This window comes from Falco cherrug, chromosome 5 (assembly GCF_023634085.1).
Source record: "Falco cherrug isolate bFalChe1 chromosome 5, bFalChe1.pri, whole genome shotgun sequence".
NCBI classification, from domain to species: domain Eukaryota; kingdom Metazoa; phylum Chordata; class Aves; order Falconiformes; family Falconidae; genus Falco; species Falco cherrug.
The window spans coordinates 90,306,512-90,324,450 of NC_073701.1; the positions used below are offsets into that span (position 1 = coordinate 90,306,512).

Below are 17,939 nucleotides of genomic sequence, written 5' to 3' on the forward strand. Positions count from 1 at the left end.
AATGGATGGGAGAAACTACCAAATAAATTTGGGGTTAGGGGCTGCAACAAATATGCTTCAGTACATCTGGCCCTGACTTCCAATTCCCTGCTGCAGAGTAGAAATCGGAACCCTACATTTAGGCTTTTAGATTGTTTTTTATAGGGATTGGGGAGAATTGCTTATCTCTAAACAGCACCTAAAATACTGAACAGACATAGTGACTGAGGAGGGCCTAAAGGTAGTTAGGAACAAAGAATATGGGTGAAAGCTAAGGCTTCTCCCTTTCTGCTTGTAGGTATTTTGCTCAAAACTGCAAAGGCACATCTCTGTCCACTTTGCTCCCCTGTCTATGAACTAATTCCTGAAAACAGTTAATGACTAACCTTAAAATAATAGGACTAAGCAGGAGTTTCTGGTTTAAGGTGCAACTGGAGGACGAGAGGATGTTGACAGCTTAGGATTTAGATCAGTCCCCCAAAAAACAAGAGACTGGTCAATGTCTCTCTTTTTTTCATGAGATCTCAGTGAGTAAGAAATCTTAAGCAATGGAGAATCAATGTATGCCTGCCTTCCTCTCCATCCTTAATTGATACAAAAGCCGTAATGTACTCCTGAAGTTTTTCATGTGACTTACGCTTCACTAACTGCTATTTATTTATTGCTTAAATAGTGAAAATCTTCATATGGAGAGAAAGACATTCTACTTATTGGGGGGGGGTGGGGGGGGGTGGCAGCATTTGCAATTTAAATCATAGTATTTGTATCCTTGTATTATTTACTTTGTTCCATAAAATAGAAAGAGGCAAGCCAAAGGAGCATTTATTTGGAGGACCATGCCAATAATACATGTTTTCAAAAGATATGAATTAATCTCTAGTGGGTTGTTGTTGTTTTTTTTTCAGGATCAACAGATTGCATATGCTATTCCACTGTTGGCATTTCTGATCCAGTAACATCAGCTCTTCATATTATTGTAGGTGGGTGGTCACAGTTCACAGTTTTGTTATGAAAATAGCCAAACAAAATAAGCCTTAATAGAACCTTCTAATCTTCACAGGTGACTGTCAGCCTCTGGATGTGTCTTCTGTACATCATAACAACACGTTTTTGAAGTACTCTGTATCATTGCTGGGTTATGGTTTTTATGGAGATACATTAAAAGATAGTGAAAAGAAGCGGTGGATGGGTCCGATGCGATATGACTACTCAGGTAACTTGTGTAACCGTTACATTCTTTTGTCAACATGGAAATGTATTGGAGCAGTTGATGTACTGTCTCCAAACCAATCATCTCTGAAGCTTTTAAACATCAGAAACAAACTGAACCTGATTTTAAACTCGTTGTGCAATCTACTGGGTACTACAAGATTATGTAAAGTTCTGTAACTTTGGGCATAAAATTAATGGTGTGCTTATTAAAGTTGTGGTGAATATATGTCACTTAGTGATAGCTTCCTAAAAGGTAGTGACTCTTCTGTGCTGATCATTTTGACTTTTTTTTTTTTCCAATCAGTTAGAGCTCCTCTGTCTTGGATGTTCATCTGACTGAACGAATTGTTAATTTTGTCCTTTTTCTAGCACTGATTGTAAAGAGATGAGTGGCTTAGCCTAGTTAGCTGATATTTGGATAAATTCTATGCTACTGGAAAGTATTTTTTGACACCTTTGTTTTGTCTTGTGTTAGGGAAAGAGGATGCAAAAGCAGAATTTAAGTAATGTAGACCGATTTTAAGATTAAGGAGTGATATATAGCTAATATTTTTAGTTGACTTTTAAAGATGTCAAGCAAAGTAATGGCTCTATTGGCAAATGTTAAAAAGTTGGATGGCAGGGGGTGGTATTTCGTTGTCCTTTACAGTCTAAAACATCATAATACCGAGCTATGAGCTTGGGGAGGGCAACTACTGTTTTGCAGTCTTTAAAAAAGGAAACAGATGAACAGTCAAGGTATGTGTGGAGAGATTTTTGCAATGTGAATTTGTAATGACTTAATGCTGCTTAATACCTTTTTTATGTAGGCTTGAAGACTTTTCTTTCACATCATTACTATGAAGGAACAATTTCTTTTCAACCAGCAAAACATACGCTGGGATCTCCACGAGATAAAGATAGCTGCAGAACAGGGTAGGCTAATGTTTATCTCTGGATATTTGACATGAACTATTTGAAAAGGCCTGTACATAAATAGAGGTCACCAAAATGTTGTTTTTAATATCAAAACACTTTCTCTGAAAGAGACAAGCCTGTAAAAAAGTTTATTGACTCATTAAAGAGAAAACCTCATTTTATCAGGTCAGTAAAACAGCACAATACCCAGTCATAAGATGCTGAGGGTGCTATGCTGTGTTACTGCTAACAAATGAAAAGTCTGGATGTCTCATAGCTTCTACAAATGGAAATAAATATTCAAAAATTCTCAGATGTTCACATTGTAATTGGATCTAGCAATTTTAGTGATTGTTTTAGTGCCATGACAACAGCTGTCATGCTTGTCCTGAGGATATTTAGCCTTTTTTTATAGACTTTTATAGACTACAATGCTCTACAAATTCTGTGAGACATTTTTCAGTTGTTTCTCTAATCAAGGGTGCCGACCTTAATGTCCTGGTGTGCCTTCCTTTCTTTTTGCTTTCACCTGCTTGAAGTTACTCATTCATTATTTTTCTTTATACATGAATGTAGGTTTCAGAGATATTGTAGTTAGAGCAGCCAGTAGCACAGCATGATACAGAGGAGCCAGAAACTTTGGCCAGAAACTACACGGAACTTGTTGAGATTGTACTGTATTAGTGCTGTGACGTGCTACGGGGCATGGTCTCCAGTACTAGCTGGAGCAACTATCCTGATCCATCAGGTGCCTTAATACAGGGGAAACTGCAGAGAGAGAAAGCTGTCATCCAGGTTTTAGTCGGGGAGTAAAGAGTGCCTAGTGTCTCCTGAGGGATTTTATATATCCTCATAATTGCTGGAAGGGCAGTAGGTCTGGGCACAAGCAATTTGGGGGAACCCTCAAGTGTGGTGACGATCATCGTGCAGGTGATTGATAAGCTGAATAGGACAAATGCTCTGCTAGTCTTGTTACAGAAAAGGAAAGTGGGGGGTGTTACAGTTAAGGGCAGTCTTGACAGTGGTGACTGTGAGATTATAAAGTATAAAGTCCTAAGAGAAGCAAGCAAGACAAAAGTAGAACTGCAGCCCTGAACTTTAGGAGAGCAGATTCTGGTTTATTCTTATCTTGGCAAAATTCCATGGGAGACTACCCTGGAAGACAAAGAGGCCCAGGAGAGTTGGCTGGTACCTCCTCAAAGCACAAGAACTTGCGATATTAGAAACTTGAATAAGCGTGATGGAAAACCAGCATGGGTGAGCAAGGATCTGAGAAGTCAAGAGAAGTTGGAAGTGGAATGGGTTACTTTGGAAGAACACAGAGACATTGCCTAAATGTGCAGGGATGAAACTGAGAAAGCCAAAGCTCAGGTGGAGTTGAAATTGGTGAGGAATGTGAAGGGTGTTACCTCTTACAAAGAGCTTATAGAAGAATACCAATCATAACAAAAAGCTGAAGGAACCATGGGCCTGCTGCTTAGTGGTGCGAAGCACTAGTGATAAAAGATACGGAAAGGGCTGGAAAATTACTCCTTTGCCCTAGTTTTCACTGATGAAGTCTGCCCCCAGGCCTTATGGGTCCCCAGGCCCATGGATGAGGGGGAAATGGTGTTACATACCTTGACTTTAGCAAGGTCTTTGGTACTGTTTCCTGTAGTATTCCTAAAAACAAATTGATGAGTTATGGACTAACTCAGTGGATGGGTGGAAAAACTGGCTGGACTACTAGAAAGGTTGTGAGTACCTTGTCTAGCTGGCAGCCAATTACTAACCATGTCCCTCAGGAATCAGTACTGTGCTTAATACTGTGCAACTTCTTTATGAATGACTGCTGGGGTGGCAGAGTCCACTCTCAGCACTTTTATGATGATATGAGATTGGGAGGAGTCGTTTACACGTTGGAAGTCAAGGCTGCTATTCAGAGGGATCTTGGTGGGCTGAAGAAATGGCTGATAGGAACCTCCTGGAGAAGTTCAGGAGAGGCAAACATTGTGTACCTGGGGTGGAATGGTCCCATGCAGCAGCACTGGCTGGAAGGCAGCTCTGCCAAAAAGAATTTCAGGATCCTGGTGGTTGATAGCTGTACCTGAGTTCACAGTGTGTCCGTGCAGCCAGGAAGGCCAACCTTATATTGAGCTTTCTAAGCAGAAGAGAAGCCAACGGGTCAGGAGGAGTGATTCTTCCCCTGTACTCAGCACTTGTGAGGTGAAGGACTGGCTCCAGTATGTCAGTGTCTTTCACTGTGACAGTAGTCACATATTGGAGCAAGCTGCCCAGAAGTCTTGCGGACTCTACTCTTGCAAATACTCAAAACTTAACTGAACAAGACACTGAACATCCTGATCCTATAAGACCTGCTTTGAGCAGAGGTTTGGGCCACATCAGAGGTCCCTTCCAACCTATGTAATGCTATGGCTCTGTGATGCTGTTATTTCTGACATCCACTAATCTTCAACACTGTACTTAAGTACCTATACTGCCGGCAAGGCTATCAGGAGTCATGCCACATCAGGGCTGTCAGTGCCATGCTGCATCTTGTGGTGTAATGATTGGACAAAGCAAAAAAAGTTGAAGTGAGTAATAGTTTTGTTTTCAGGAACTGAGTGGTATTTTTGTTTTCAGGTGTTACATTTGCAAGAAAAGTGAGCAACAGCTGGCAGAACAGCACAAGGAACGTGGGTTAAAACATGAAGGTAATTTGTCATAAAAAGTAAGATGGTGAAGTATCATACAAATTATTATTTTTCAGGATATATCAATTCACGAGTGTGTGTTTTGGTTTTTAAACATTGTGAGTCACTAGATAATCCATTGTTTAAGGAAAATCGATGTAAATATGCGAAAAATACATAAGGTGTCTCTCCACCCAAACATCAGACAATGCTGATAAAATTATACTTGTATATTTCAATCTGTTGGGTTTCTTTCCTTTAGGAAAGATGTGTTCTGTGAGCTAGGACTCTGATCTTTTTGTTAGAAGGATTTCACTTTAACACTTGTGGCACTGCTGGAGTAAGATATGCAGATTCAGTTGGCCAAGTTTCACCTCTGGTCTCAGTTTGTTGTCTTGGATAAAACCCCTCTTAAACAGCAGACAGCCTTCCCATGGGTGCTTGCTTCTGCGTTTAGTTTGGTTTGGGGTTTTTCCCCTTCCCCTTGTAAAGCCCAGTGCATAAAATCATAAAATTCTTACGCACACGTTGGTGCTTATGACCTAGATTATCTTATAATTACAGTTAGTTTGCACAGTATCCGTGCCAGGTTCTAGACTTCTGTTAGCAAAAAGAGTATCATTTTACTGTAAGAGATGCACTGGTAGCATAAAGACTGTACGTGGATTCCTATGTCAGTTTGAATCCCTGTTACACATGCTTATATATAATGCTTTCATCCCAGCTACTGCTTTCAGATCTTTGATGGCCAGATTGGAGTATTTCTCAAGTTGTTTTAGTGTACGCCCAGATTCAGTTAAAGAACTTGCTTTACATAATATTTGTTTAGGAGCTAAATCTGGTAATAGGTTTTTTGGTAAGGAAAAAAAAATCTGTCTTTTTGAGAAATAACTGTAGCTGGAAATTGCCAACCTTTTTTTCTGTGTTGTTTTTTTTCATTTGGTTTGCGTTTGTGTGTGTGGGTTTTGTGGTTTTGTTTTGGTTTGGGTTTTTTTTAGTTTGGTGGTTTCGGTTTGTGTGGTTTTTCTCTCTCTCTCTTTTATCTGCCATTTTGTTAGCTTTGATCCAGCAAAGCAACAAGACAGGTACAGGTTAGGGAGCAATCAAAACTGCTTTACCCAGCATTGCACAATATGTTAAGCATCTGATTATGCAGGATATTGTTTACTTAAATCCATTTTACTTCTGGTCACTTACTGTCTTTGCAGTCCAGTCTCTTCTCCGTGCAGTACTGGTAAGCAAACAATGACAGTCAGCTACTCCTGATTTGCAATAAAAAGGATTTTAAATTGCCGCCTCAGATAGGCTCTTTACTCAGCAGGGTGTATTGGCTGCCTCATTCTGCCTATTTGGTTTGTGTACAATTCAGGTGAGTTCAGAAAGATGTTTGCACTGACTGTCACTGAACGTATTTCTTTGTATTGTGCAGAAGTCTATGTATGTGCCGAGTAAACTTTTGAGCGTTTAGCACTTCACGCTGATTTCAGTAACTTGCAGTATATATACACAATAGACAGCTGAAGTGAGTGCTGTTTATGCTCTCCCTGCTTATGATTGCTCTGTTGCATGAAAGATATTTTGGGAGAGTAATTGTGCTATTACAGTGATGCACCCTGCAGAATGGTTATGAAAGCAGTTGGTCATTCAAAATGTGATAAATACCCTGACTTTGTTCTTACTTGAACAGTCAATCTTTTTTTGAGTAACATGCTGAAATTTATGCTGAACAGTACTTTCACATCAGGTGAAAACAGTCTATTACAGTAACATATATAAGCGTTCTAAGTAATTTGAGACTTTTTATTAAGTAAGCGTACTTCAAAACTAAACACATACCTAGACACACTATAGAACAAATTATTAATGCTTCTTAGATAAAACCCAAAAAGGATGTGTCGCTAAAGGGTGGTGTTTTCATTTTGTTGTTTGTATGTCAGAAAATGCCTGGTTTACTTGTGAATAAGCACTTGTGTAGTTCTAGACACAGATGTTTCCAGTTCCAGTACTTTGTTCTGTTTGGTTACATTCATCTCAGAGCAAGGCCTCATCATTTGCCTACAGACTGACCGAAGTAATTCTGTAGTTTGATGTTTAAGTCTTTCTCATCTCTCTTAAGATACATATTTTTAATTTTAAAGTATTTCTTTCTGTAGTGTTCTGTTTGAAAGCAACATATAAAGAGGACAGTAAAGCAAGAAATACTAAAACCACTCTGGCAAATAATGCAAAAATGTTGAATGTAAGAGTTGCATTTTTTTCTTGCTATTACTGATTTGTTTATCAGGAAATAGTGAGGATAGTCTAGATAAAGGAAACTAAAAACATTATTCTTTTTCTAAGTCTTTTGTCTCATAATCCTAATTTGGTTTTCCTGGAATTCTGTTTTTCTGTTACTAAAGAGTGGATAGCAAGAAGTTCCAATGAATAAAAATTCAAGGGAGTAAGAAAAGTTCAAAGAGCAACTACAGGTTACTTTCCAAACATTTTTTTTTCATGTTTATTTTAGTTCTTTTCCTGATCTATAAGCTTGGAAGAAGTCACTTCAATATAAATGCATCATAGACTGTAAAATTGCCTAGGTTGTCTTACATCTAATAATGATTCCCTAAAGTTAATGTGAAGCTCCTATAACTAACACAGTAAAGACTATCAGAATTTCAGGACATGAAATGTATAGCATAAATGTCATCTAAAGTCCCATCAAAGCAGAACCTTGAACATACGTATAAGTTAACCCAAATGTGGGGAACTGAATAATGTTAGATTTCTAAGTCCATACCAGTTAACATGCCTCAAAACTTGTACCTTGCTCTGGTTTGATGCTCAAACAAGCTTATATAAACAAACCTTTTTATCCCTTTTTGTTCATTCCTTAGTTTTACCTCTATCATCAGCAATGGCACTTCACTTCTGAACTGTCTGGAGCCCATGTGTATCTCCATAGACTATTCTGCAGTTGTTACTTCTGTGGAGTTGTTAATTTGAAATATCTCAGTCCACTTACCTTGGGAGGAGAAAAGGAGTGTTAGGGCTGCTTTATGGCTTTTTCTTACCGTAGTGAGGAAAGTGATGGTGTGATATAAAAATGCAAAGGCATTTTTAAATCTGTTTTTATCCGTATTCAAGAAAATACAGTTTAGAGGATAACTCTATGCAGTGCCTGTGTTGTGGTTTAACCCCAGCCGGCAACTAAGCCCCACACAGCCACTCACTCACTCCCCACCTGGTGGGATGGGGGAGAGAAACAGAATGGTAACACCGAGAAAGCTTGTGGGTTGAGATAAAGACAGTTTAATAGGGAAAGCAAAAGCCCACGCACGCAAGCAAAGCAAAGCAAGGAATTTCAGCCATCTCCAGGAAGGCTAGGGCTGCATTACACCTCGTGGTGGTTTTGGAAGACAAATGCCATAATGCCAAATGTCCCATCCCCCCCTTCTTCCCCCAGCTTATATACTCACGACATGACACCATATGGTATGGAATATCCCTTGGGCTAGTTTGGGTCCACTGTCCTGGCTGTGTCCCTTCCCAGTTTTCTTGTGCCCTCCAGCATTCTTGCGGGTAGGGCCTAAAACTGAAAAGTCCTTGACTTAGGGTAAGCATCATGTAGCAATAGCTAAAAACATCAGTATATTGTCATCATTGTTCTAACCCCAAATCCAAAACACAGCCCTGCACCAGCTACTAAGAAGAAAATTAAATCTATCCCAGCTGAAACCGGGACATCCTGCCAGTGTTTCTTCATTAACAGAAAATTCCTCTGCCTCTTGAGAGTATTGAGGCCATCGAACGTTTAAGCTGTCTAGGTCTAATCTCTTAACAGAACAGTTTCACAACAAAGTTGAAAGCAGACTTTTGTGGTGTTTTCCAGAAATCTCTGTTCAACTCCCTTGTAGTATTCATCTTCAGACATTTGGGCTTGGAGTTTGGGTGGAAACAGACTTCTGATCTGCTGCCTGCTGGTCCTTGCTAAACCCCAAGTCATCTCTTCCCTTTTTGTATTTTTTTTTTTTTAATATAATTTGTGGCACTGAGGCAGAAGAGGAATATTGATTTAGACACCAAATACTAAACCACTGTCTTTGTGTCATTGTTTATTTAAGATGAACATGTGGGAGAGCAAGAATAAAATCTTTTAAAACTTAAAAATCCCTCTGAACTTTCACACTACAAGAATTTTAACTTGCCTCTGTCTTTTTCCCTGCCTAAGGCTTCATGGGTTTACCTTAACGGCATTGATCCTGAATTTGACATGCATCTATCAGAAATGGTGGGCAGTTTTAGTACATAATCGCAGTCTGTGAAGGGAGAAAGCAACTTTTTCTATTAGTGTATGAAAAATAGATCTTTTAAAATGCAATGTATTTTAAGTATTTATTGACAGTGCATGAATATGCCCAGTGAATACTTTTAAGTTGCCAAGAATGATTGTTTTTTAGTGTGCTTGTGAGTGGATCAAGTAACAGTCTATCTCTATGCCTTTAATATGTTTCAGAAGATGAAGAAGAATGGAAGGTTATTAAAGGGAAATTTCTAGCCATCAATTCAGTAAATATGAGCTGTTCCTGTCCACGAAGTCCAAAAGGTCTTTCACCAGCAGCTCATTTGGCAGACGGTTCAGCTGACCTCATTCTAGTTCGTAAATGCTCCAGACTGGATTTTTTACGGTATCTTGTCAGACATAGAAACCAACATGATCAGGTGTGTATTCCCTCTGACAATGAATTCTCCAGAGTCAGTCTAAGTTGTAAATATTGATATTCTTCTATGACAAAAAGAACCTCTACAAAGCAGGTGTTGTGGGTTTTTTTTGTTTTGGTTTGGGGTTTTTTTTGTTCTGTTCTGTTTAGTTGGTTCTTTCTGGATGACACAATCTCAACATGTGTACCATTTAAAAAAAAAATGAAATCGTTTCAGCTAGGTCAAGTATTTGGCCATAGCATTCTAACAAAATTCCACTTTTGCTAATTGAATTCTGTTTCATAACATTTTCCATATATTTGCTCTTTGGACAATATTTGAAGTGATTTTATCACAACTGTGCCCCCACATATTTGTCATGAAACATTACACTGCTGTGAGCAGTTTATCTGAGATAGAAGGTATAGTGAAGAATAATAAATCACTTTTTGTAAACCGTATGAAAATATGGTTTAGAAGAAAGTTGCCAGAACTGCAATTTGATTGTAAACTGCAGACTTTTAGCAGGATTTTACTACATGCATGTGGCCAGCATATAAACTTTATGCATTCAGCTTCAAAGTTATTCCTTGCATATGTCGTAGCTGTCAGGATAGACTACAAGAGAAGATTCATCGCTGCTTTGGATTGTAGTATCTGCTGAAACCAGAGCTATGGCTGTGAATACACACATTTAATATTTGTCACAGCCCAATACTATTAATGTGTTCTGGAAATTATCTAGCAATGGACTAATGTTATACCTAGTTATAAAAGCAATAATAAATCTCACTTGTTTATGATGCTATTCTTCCTTCTCGGTTGAAGAATTAGTATAGATTGTCTCCTGCATTTCCTTATTACCACTCCCTGGGACATTGTGTATGTGTATCTGTATTCCTCCTTCCCGCTGTTCTCAGTCTCCTCTTCTTCCCTTCACTCCTTCCCACTTCTTCTCACTGTTCCCTTAATATTTTTGATTATTTGAAGCCTTCCCTGGCTACCTTTCTAGTGGCCTTCAACATTTGCCAAGAGACTACATTCTGCTTAGACTTGAAACACCCGAGCATTCATGGGGGGCTCTGCGAAGCTGTGGATACCAGGTTTTGCCACTAAGCTGTTCGGACTGGATTAGTGCTTAGTGAACTTTGTTGTGTCCGTGAGCCACTGCTTCCAAGTGCGGAGTTTGACAACTTCACAGTTTGTTTATGGTTATAAGCCAAGGGAACTTAAGACCTAGGAGGTCCCTTCAACTCTGATGCTTTTTGTGATTGCCACTGTGGCCGTTTGCCTTCCAGTGCTTCCCAGCTGTTCTCTCTGGGGTACGTTGGTTTTGCAGTGTAGATTAAATGCAGGGTTGTACGTATGTCCTCACTTCAGGTTAGTGCCTACGATAATAGTGGGAAACCCTGTTTGAAAGCTTAATATAAAAAGAAAAAGGAAGACAAGGGTGACTGTATATTAATACAGACTGGTTTATGAGTAAGCTGTTTCTTTGTTCACTTTTGCTTCCTTGCCATTCCCTTCCTATAGATGCACGCAGACATACTCTGTTGCTTTTACTAAATTACATGCCTGTATTTATTATAGCTTGCTAAATGTTTAATTCCATATCATTTAAATTGCTTTCGGGGTGTGTGGGGGCACCCTTTAATTTGATTGTTCCTTTAATTTGCAAAGCCTAATTTAAAGCATGTGTACAATATTGTAGTGTAAATCCACAACCTCTATTATAAGAGCAATTTCTTAATTGTCCTACTTTTTCTAGCTGAATTAACTAGTTTAAACTATTTTTATTTTGTTGGAATGTAATAATATTGTCCTCTAATTTTCACATACACCCAGCTCTGTGGTGTGTGATCAGACCACCACAGGGATTCTTACCTCAGAGCATTGTTCCAAATGCAGAAGCAGAAGGATTTCAGAAAAGCCTTCTTTGTGTCTTAAGAACTGAAGCTGAAAAGGTCCTGAGGATGGTACAAAGATCCAATCCAAACCTTTTTGACTTTGATTCCACGTTATTATAGCTTTTATAGATTATTTTTAATAGTTTTTATACCCCATTTACTCATAATCTGAGAACGTGTTACCTGACTATAAAGTGGCAATATTGCAGCTGCTTGAAGAGGACCAGTGAAAAGTAAGGTTCCATTTTGGCTATATTGTTTCTGACTTGTGCAGTTTTTTAAAAACAAAAATTACTCTATGCCTCAGGTAAGCTTGTCTAGAAAATTGGAGTGGGCAGACTCTCTCAGATGCAAAATGCTGCATGCTGAGATTTTTACATGTCAAATGTATTTAACTAACTGTAATTGCCTGTTTTGATTTATTTTTTCTTTGTAGTTTGACTTCTCATTTGTAGATGTTTATCGGGTGAAGAGTTTTCAATTTACATCAAAGCTTTCGGAAGATAACGAAAGCAATGTCACAGTCATAGGAAAGAAACGTTTTGGCCAGTTCTGCAGAGATCATCCAGCCTGTTGCTGTAATATTGCTAATAGCACCTGGAATTGTGATGGAGAAACTCTGGACAGTTCAGCAATTGAAGTGAGGTAAGCATTGATTTTTCTGTCCATATACTAGAAAACCTTAAGCCCTTTCATTGTTTTTAAAGAAGCTCATATATACATCCAAAAAAAGGTGCCTCTGTATACCAAATTTGAGACTTCTGATAATAAACTTAATTATTTTTGTTACTTTTTTGGGTCCTTTCCAGAGAGTGCTCCAACCATGTATATTGTAAGGGATCACTCGAGTGGCTGTACCTTTGAAGCCATACTTACTTCCTGGGAAACTGGTATTATGTGCTTTGAAGTACTGAAGGTGAAGGTAGTGTTGGGAGGATTCCTATTAAATGAGTGGAGTACCTCACTACTCTGAGCAGTAGCTTTTCCTATTAAACTTAAGCCTTAGTAAGCTGCTTTGTCTTACAGAAATTCTGAGTGTGTCCCATACTTTGTGGGTTTTGACACACAGCACAGAATCTTATCTCCAGCCTTGGCATACAGAGAAAGAAGTTTGCAATTGTGCAGATAATCAAATTAGGAAGGGAACAGAGATCTATGAAACTTGAAGGTCTTTTTTTCTTTTTTTGTTTGGGATTTTTTTTTTGGTGGATTGTTTTTGGTTTTTGTTTTTAGAACAAAGGGAACCAAAACCACAATATGAAATATTTACATGCAAATGTTCCATTAAACCATAATTACTTAGCAGTCCAGCCTGATTTTTATAGATATTGTGTATCGTATAAGATTAGCTTATCTAAGTGCCTCATAGAACTTTTTGTGTGGAAAAGAGGAGTAACAGGGGTGATGGATGCATGAAAGCATCCAGCCGCCTTTGCAGGGCAGGATTGTAGCAAGAATGAGACAGTGGTTTCTGTAGTCTGGAGCAAGGAACTTTGCACAACTGCTGGAAATTAATGGATTATGAGAACTGAATATGCTGTACCCATTTATTTCTTATTGTTTTCCATATTTTTCAGGGTTCACTGCCAGTTAATGAAACTGTTTGCAAGGGGAATTGAGAAAAACTGTAATGATGAAGCTGCCTACAGCCAGAGTAGTGTTGAACAATCACTATAGACATTGTTCCTCCAGTGGGGAGAAGAAAACATAAAAGCTCAAGGAAATTGAGTAAATATGCATTTTAGTCAAATTGACAAGTATTTTAAAATTTTAGATTTTTTTTTAATGGCTTCATAATAATTTCAGGCATCTTACTGCATTTTGTCATTTTTTAAAAAAAACATTGTAATAATGAAAATAAATCTTGGAGCAATGTAATCTAAGTTACGTTAGAAAAGAGAGGATTGGTGTATATATACGTATTTATGACTGATGAATTCTCTGTGCTTTTCTAGAGAGCTAATTTAGGAGTTGTGTTGCAGTAATATATAAATGTTATAAAACATTGGTCTTTCCATTGTCATCAAACCAATATATCAAGACAAGGTATTTTCAGTGTCTAAGAAGGCATTTCCTGATGGGAGCGTTATGTAGTTGCATGTGGCTTAAATGCTGGACAACAAAAGTGTTTTTTATAAGTAAAATCTTTCATTTTGTAATTCTGACTATACCTTGCAACTTATCAATGCAATTCAAAACCACATTCCTGGCTTTAAGTAATAACAATAATGGTTTAGGAATACTTCGAAAAATAAAAGCACATCTGTATACAGATGGTACCTTATCTATATATTCTATTTACAAAGGCTTCTTTGCATGATGCTTTTTGGGATTAGAAAAGGTTTTATGATGTCTTGGATGATACCAAATAGTACACACTGCAACTGAAATGTCTTGCAAGCAACTTGCAGGGATAGTTATATAATAACGGGAAGGAACAGGCTAAGGAGAAAATATCTTCTGAAACACCAGCAAGTTTTAGGTTTTTTAAAATATCTAAAATTAACATATGTGAAAAGATTCCCACTTCAGTTCACAATTCTTTGGAGATTCTACTACATATGTTAAAATGTCTTTGCAAAATAAGATGCTTGAATGTTAAGTTTAAAAATATGATTTGATGCTTGAAAGTGTTTTTTAGTAATTTTTATTTAAATATGCAATAATTTGTTTTGTGAAGTCAAGGGAGGAAACTGGCATCTGATAAATCACAAATTCACTGTGCTGATTTGTTTTTATAGCAAAAACCCATTAGACTATCAGATGTAGCTATGGAGAGATTATTTAATTTGTGTATGGATTTGTGTATTGTGCCACATACATGTTCTGTGTGTAGGCTTGGGGCTAAACTTTGCTGCTGTTGTGCAAATTTATTCCTGTTTGAGGATCAGAAGTTAGCCCCTGCTCTCTTCTATCTGAAGTGTGTAGTTCTCTTTAAAAATTGTATATTTTTTTTTTTTGTCTGAAGAGCTAATGATTCTCTATTCATGTGTATTTGTTGGCACTTCTGTCATTCAGCTTGTATTAGTTTCATGTCTCTTGTGTATTTGGTCTGTGTAAGCCATAGTGATTGGTCATTTTATTACTGAAGCACTTGAAAATTGTTATAAATGGCAATTTTTTCTATTGAAATTACTTGCATTCCATTTTTGTGTAGTATCAAAATGGTGTGCTACACCTTTGCTACAAAGTATTATTCATACTGCTCTATATGACAAAAAGCACTTGCAAATTATATTTGCTTAAAATGTAGTCATACAAAGTTTAGGAGCTGTTCTTTGTTTATATAGTATTTCAGAGAAATACTATAATATCTTTCCAAAAGTACTGCTGTTTACTTTCCTTGTTAACGCAATGGGTTGAAACGTTCATTAATCCAATGCTTTTCAGACATCTGTAATGTGTTATGTATACTGTATTTTTAAAGCCATGTTTAATAAGTGAAATAGTACTTTTGAACCAAGAACCCCATTTAAAATGAGATTATGCGGTTCTTAAAATGCAAATATTTTTGGAAAGTGTCATTTGTTTTAAAAGTTCTGCGGTTATTGGGGTCTACCCATGAATATTGTGAGAGAACACAGACTTCAAGTTACTGTAATTCTTGTGCAGGATGTGATGGCGCACGCTCAGCTTACCAACGGAGGAGGGCATTTATGAGGCATTACAGCTATCCAGATCATGTTTTCGTAAACGAGAACGGGAGTAAATACTAACCAGCTCTTTCCATTGGTTTATTAGCAAGTTGTGAGGCCCTTACTTGAAAAACGGAGGCTTAATCTCATTGTGAATGTATATTGAAATGCTCTGAATATTTTTAATATCTGGAACAGAGTGCTTGGTGTTTCCAAAGAAAGCTGCCGTGAAAAGCCCTCTTCTGAGAAGCAAGCCACCAGAAAAGGAAGAGGAAAGATCATTCTGTAGTATGGTAATGAAGTGTGAAGTAAATAATAAAGGCATTGCAATGAAAACATCTTAGGAAATAGAAAAGCTGCATAGCTGCGTTTGAATAATTCTATTTGTAGCATATTGTACTAGCAAAGTACCGTATGTGAGTTGTGTGACATGTCCAGCTTATTTTTAAGAAGAGGGCCACATAAGTAATGTTTTAATTCTAGTTTTTTTTCTCTGAATGTAGCCTCAGTATGGAAACTATGTCTAGGAAAACCAAGTTCAAGGTCGGTGGGTTTTTTTCCCAATCTTGCTGGCTTCAAGATTAGAAAATGTGTTCAGTTGTATGACATTAGGGCATTTCATTGAAAAAATAAAGTATGTCATACAGCAATACAGTGTGGGGTTTTTTTTTCTTTTCACAACTTCATTTGAAAAATATCTACCTTTCTTCAGCAGAAACCTGGCTGAAGTGTGCTCAGTGTAACCAGTGTGGGCAGATGAAACTAGGTGGAGAGTAATCCATAAGTTTTCATCTGGGTTGACCACAGCTCTGTAGCAAGTGTGAGTGTGGACAAACACTGAGGGAAGGAAAGCCACTAGTGAAGCTGGACTTACACTAAAACTAAGCAACTCTACCAAGGTAAACTAAAGATTGAAGCGGGGAGAAAAAACTTATAATGCAAGTATTTAGAGTTGCTTCTTATGGAAAAATCTAAACTACAAGAAGTGAAAGAAAACTACTGTTCTGAGCATCAAATACACGTTATACGATAAAGAATATATAGTAAATAGGTTATTTTTAGAATTACATTGCAATAATTATTACAGAGGCAGCACGTATTCTAATAGGTAAAACATGTTCAACGTTTTTGATGATGATGAACATCGTGCGCAGAGGGAAAGCGTGGTTTTCAGAGGTAGAGACTTCTGTTTAAGTGTGTTGCGTTTATGTGGCAAGGTTTTGCTAGCGGGGGGGCTGCATGGGTGGCTTCTGTGCGAAGACGCCAGGAGCTGCCCCCATGTCAGACGGGGTCAGTTCCAGCCCGCTCCAAGGTGAGCCTGCTGCTGGCCCAAGCTGAGCTGATGGGTGATGTTGGTAGCACTTCTGTGACAGCATATTTAAGAAAAGGTAAAAAACGCTGCACAGCAGCTGTAAAAGGACTGAGGGGGAAATAAAAAAAAACCAAACCCAGCCCTGCAGCCATCCCCGTCAGTGCAGAAGGAGGGCAGGAGGTGCTCCAGGCACCGAAAGAGATTCCCCTGCAGCCTGCGGTGGCAAAGACCCTGGTGAGGCAGGCTGTCCCCCTGCAGCCCACAGAGATCCACGGTGGAGCAGATCCCCACCTGCAGCCCATGTCGGACCCCATGTCGGGGCAGGTGGATGTGTCCTGAAGGAAGCTGCAGCCTGTGGAGAGCCCGTGCTGGAGCAAGTTTCCTGGCAGGAGCTGCAGATGTGGAGAGGAGCAAATACACGAGCAGCTTTTCTGGCAGGAACTGTGGGGGACCTGGGTGGGAGAAGTTCAGGAAGGATGAAGGAGCAGGAGAGATGAAGTGTTACCAATTGACCCCAGCCCTCATTTCTCATCCCCCTGCACTGCTCAAGGTGAGGGGAGGAGGTAGAAGAGTCAGAAGTGAAGCTGAGCCTGGGAAGAAGGCAGGGAGGGAAGAGGGGATGAGGTGGTTTTGGTTTTGGGTTTATTTGTTATTTCTGGCTATCTGTTACTAATTGGCGATAAATTAAACTCTCCCCAAGTTAAGTCTGTTTTGCCTCTGTCTGTAGTTGCTGAGTGATCTCTGTGTCCTTATCACGACCCACGGGCTTCCAGTCGTATTCTGTCACCTTGTCCTGCTGAGGAGGGAGAGGGACAGAGCAGCTGGGCAGGCGCCTGACCGGCAGCCAAGGTCAACACACCACATGCAGTTATGCAATGAGGCAATGTTTGCAGGGAAGACAGTATGTAAAATCAGAAATTTCTGTGTCTTGCAATTCCAGTATTTCCCTAGAACTCCTGCCTTAATCCCTATGAAGTACATGAGTGATGTGAATTCATCATTTTTATTCTCATTAGTCACATTGCTCTTATTTCGAATTTTCAACAGGATAGTTAAACACCGGTTAGAATCTGTTAAATTTACTTAAGTTGCAGTAAATGAATTCTGTCCATAATGAAGCAAGTCTCCCCAGACTTCTGTCTTACCAACTGACATGCACATGATGTACATCTTGCAAAGGCTTATGCATGTTCTTAATTAATGCGTGACTAGTCCTATTAATTAGAAGGGGGTGGGGCATTCACTCTGCAATCAGTCATGCCTTTCAAATCCTCTGCAATGAGAGGATTAACAAATTTTTTATTATTCTGTTTCCTACTGTTGAGAAATAATATGTGCCTACCAATATTGCCAGCGAGAAGTTGTCTTCCAAAAAGATGTTTGCTCCTTTAAGACTTAGATGTCTGAAAGGGTGACTTGCTCTTGTTGGTAGCTATTTCACCTAAAGTGCAATTTTGTGCCGTATTTCATAGTAATCCTCCAGCAATAAATAAAATGAATAGGTTTTTTTCTCTTTTTTTGTTATGTACGGAAGACTTCGATAGCATAGAACAGGGAAAAAATAGAAGGGGAAAAATAATTATTCATAAAGGAAAAATACTGAAATGATAACAGAGGTGATGCAAATTAAAAAATCCATGGAGAA

The 17,939-nt window shown here is 38.5% G+C and overlaps 1 protein-coding gene across 5 annotated transcripts in view; it reads left to right on the forward strand.

The window, feature by feature from the left end:
* The window catches only part of CERK (ceramide kinase), a 39,525-nt gene extending 23,891 nt beyond the window's left edge, over positions 1-15,634 (forward strand). For 4 of the 5 annotated variants that reach the window (XM_055712199.1, XM_055712201.1, XM_055712203.1 and 1 more), the window contains 7 exons: positions 885-959; positions 1,040-1,192; positions 2,001-2,106; positions 4,711-4,781; positions 9,256-9,461; positions 11,784-11,992; positions 12,925-15,634. In XM_055712199.1, coding sequence (XP_055568174.1) covers positions 885-959; positions 1,040-1,192; positions 2,001-2,106; positions 4,711-4,781; positions 9,256-9,461; positions 11,784-11,992; positions 12,925-13,024 — 920 coding nt within the window. In that variant the 3' untranslated portion in view covers positions 13,025-15,634. The remainder of the gene's footprint in view (positions 1-884; positions 960-1,039; positions 1,193-2,000; positions 2,107-4,710; positions 4,782-9,255; positions 9,462-11,783; positions 11,993-12,924) is intronic. The other variant, XM_055712200.1, reaches the window with a different exon arrangement.
* The last annotated feature ends 2,305 nt before the right edge of the window (positions 15,635-17,939 follow it).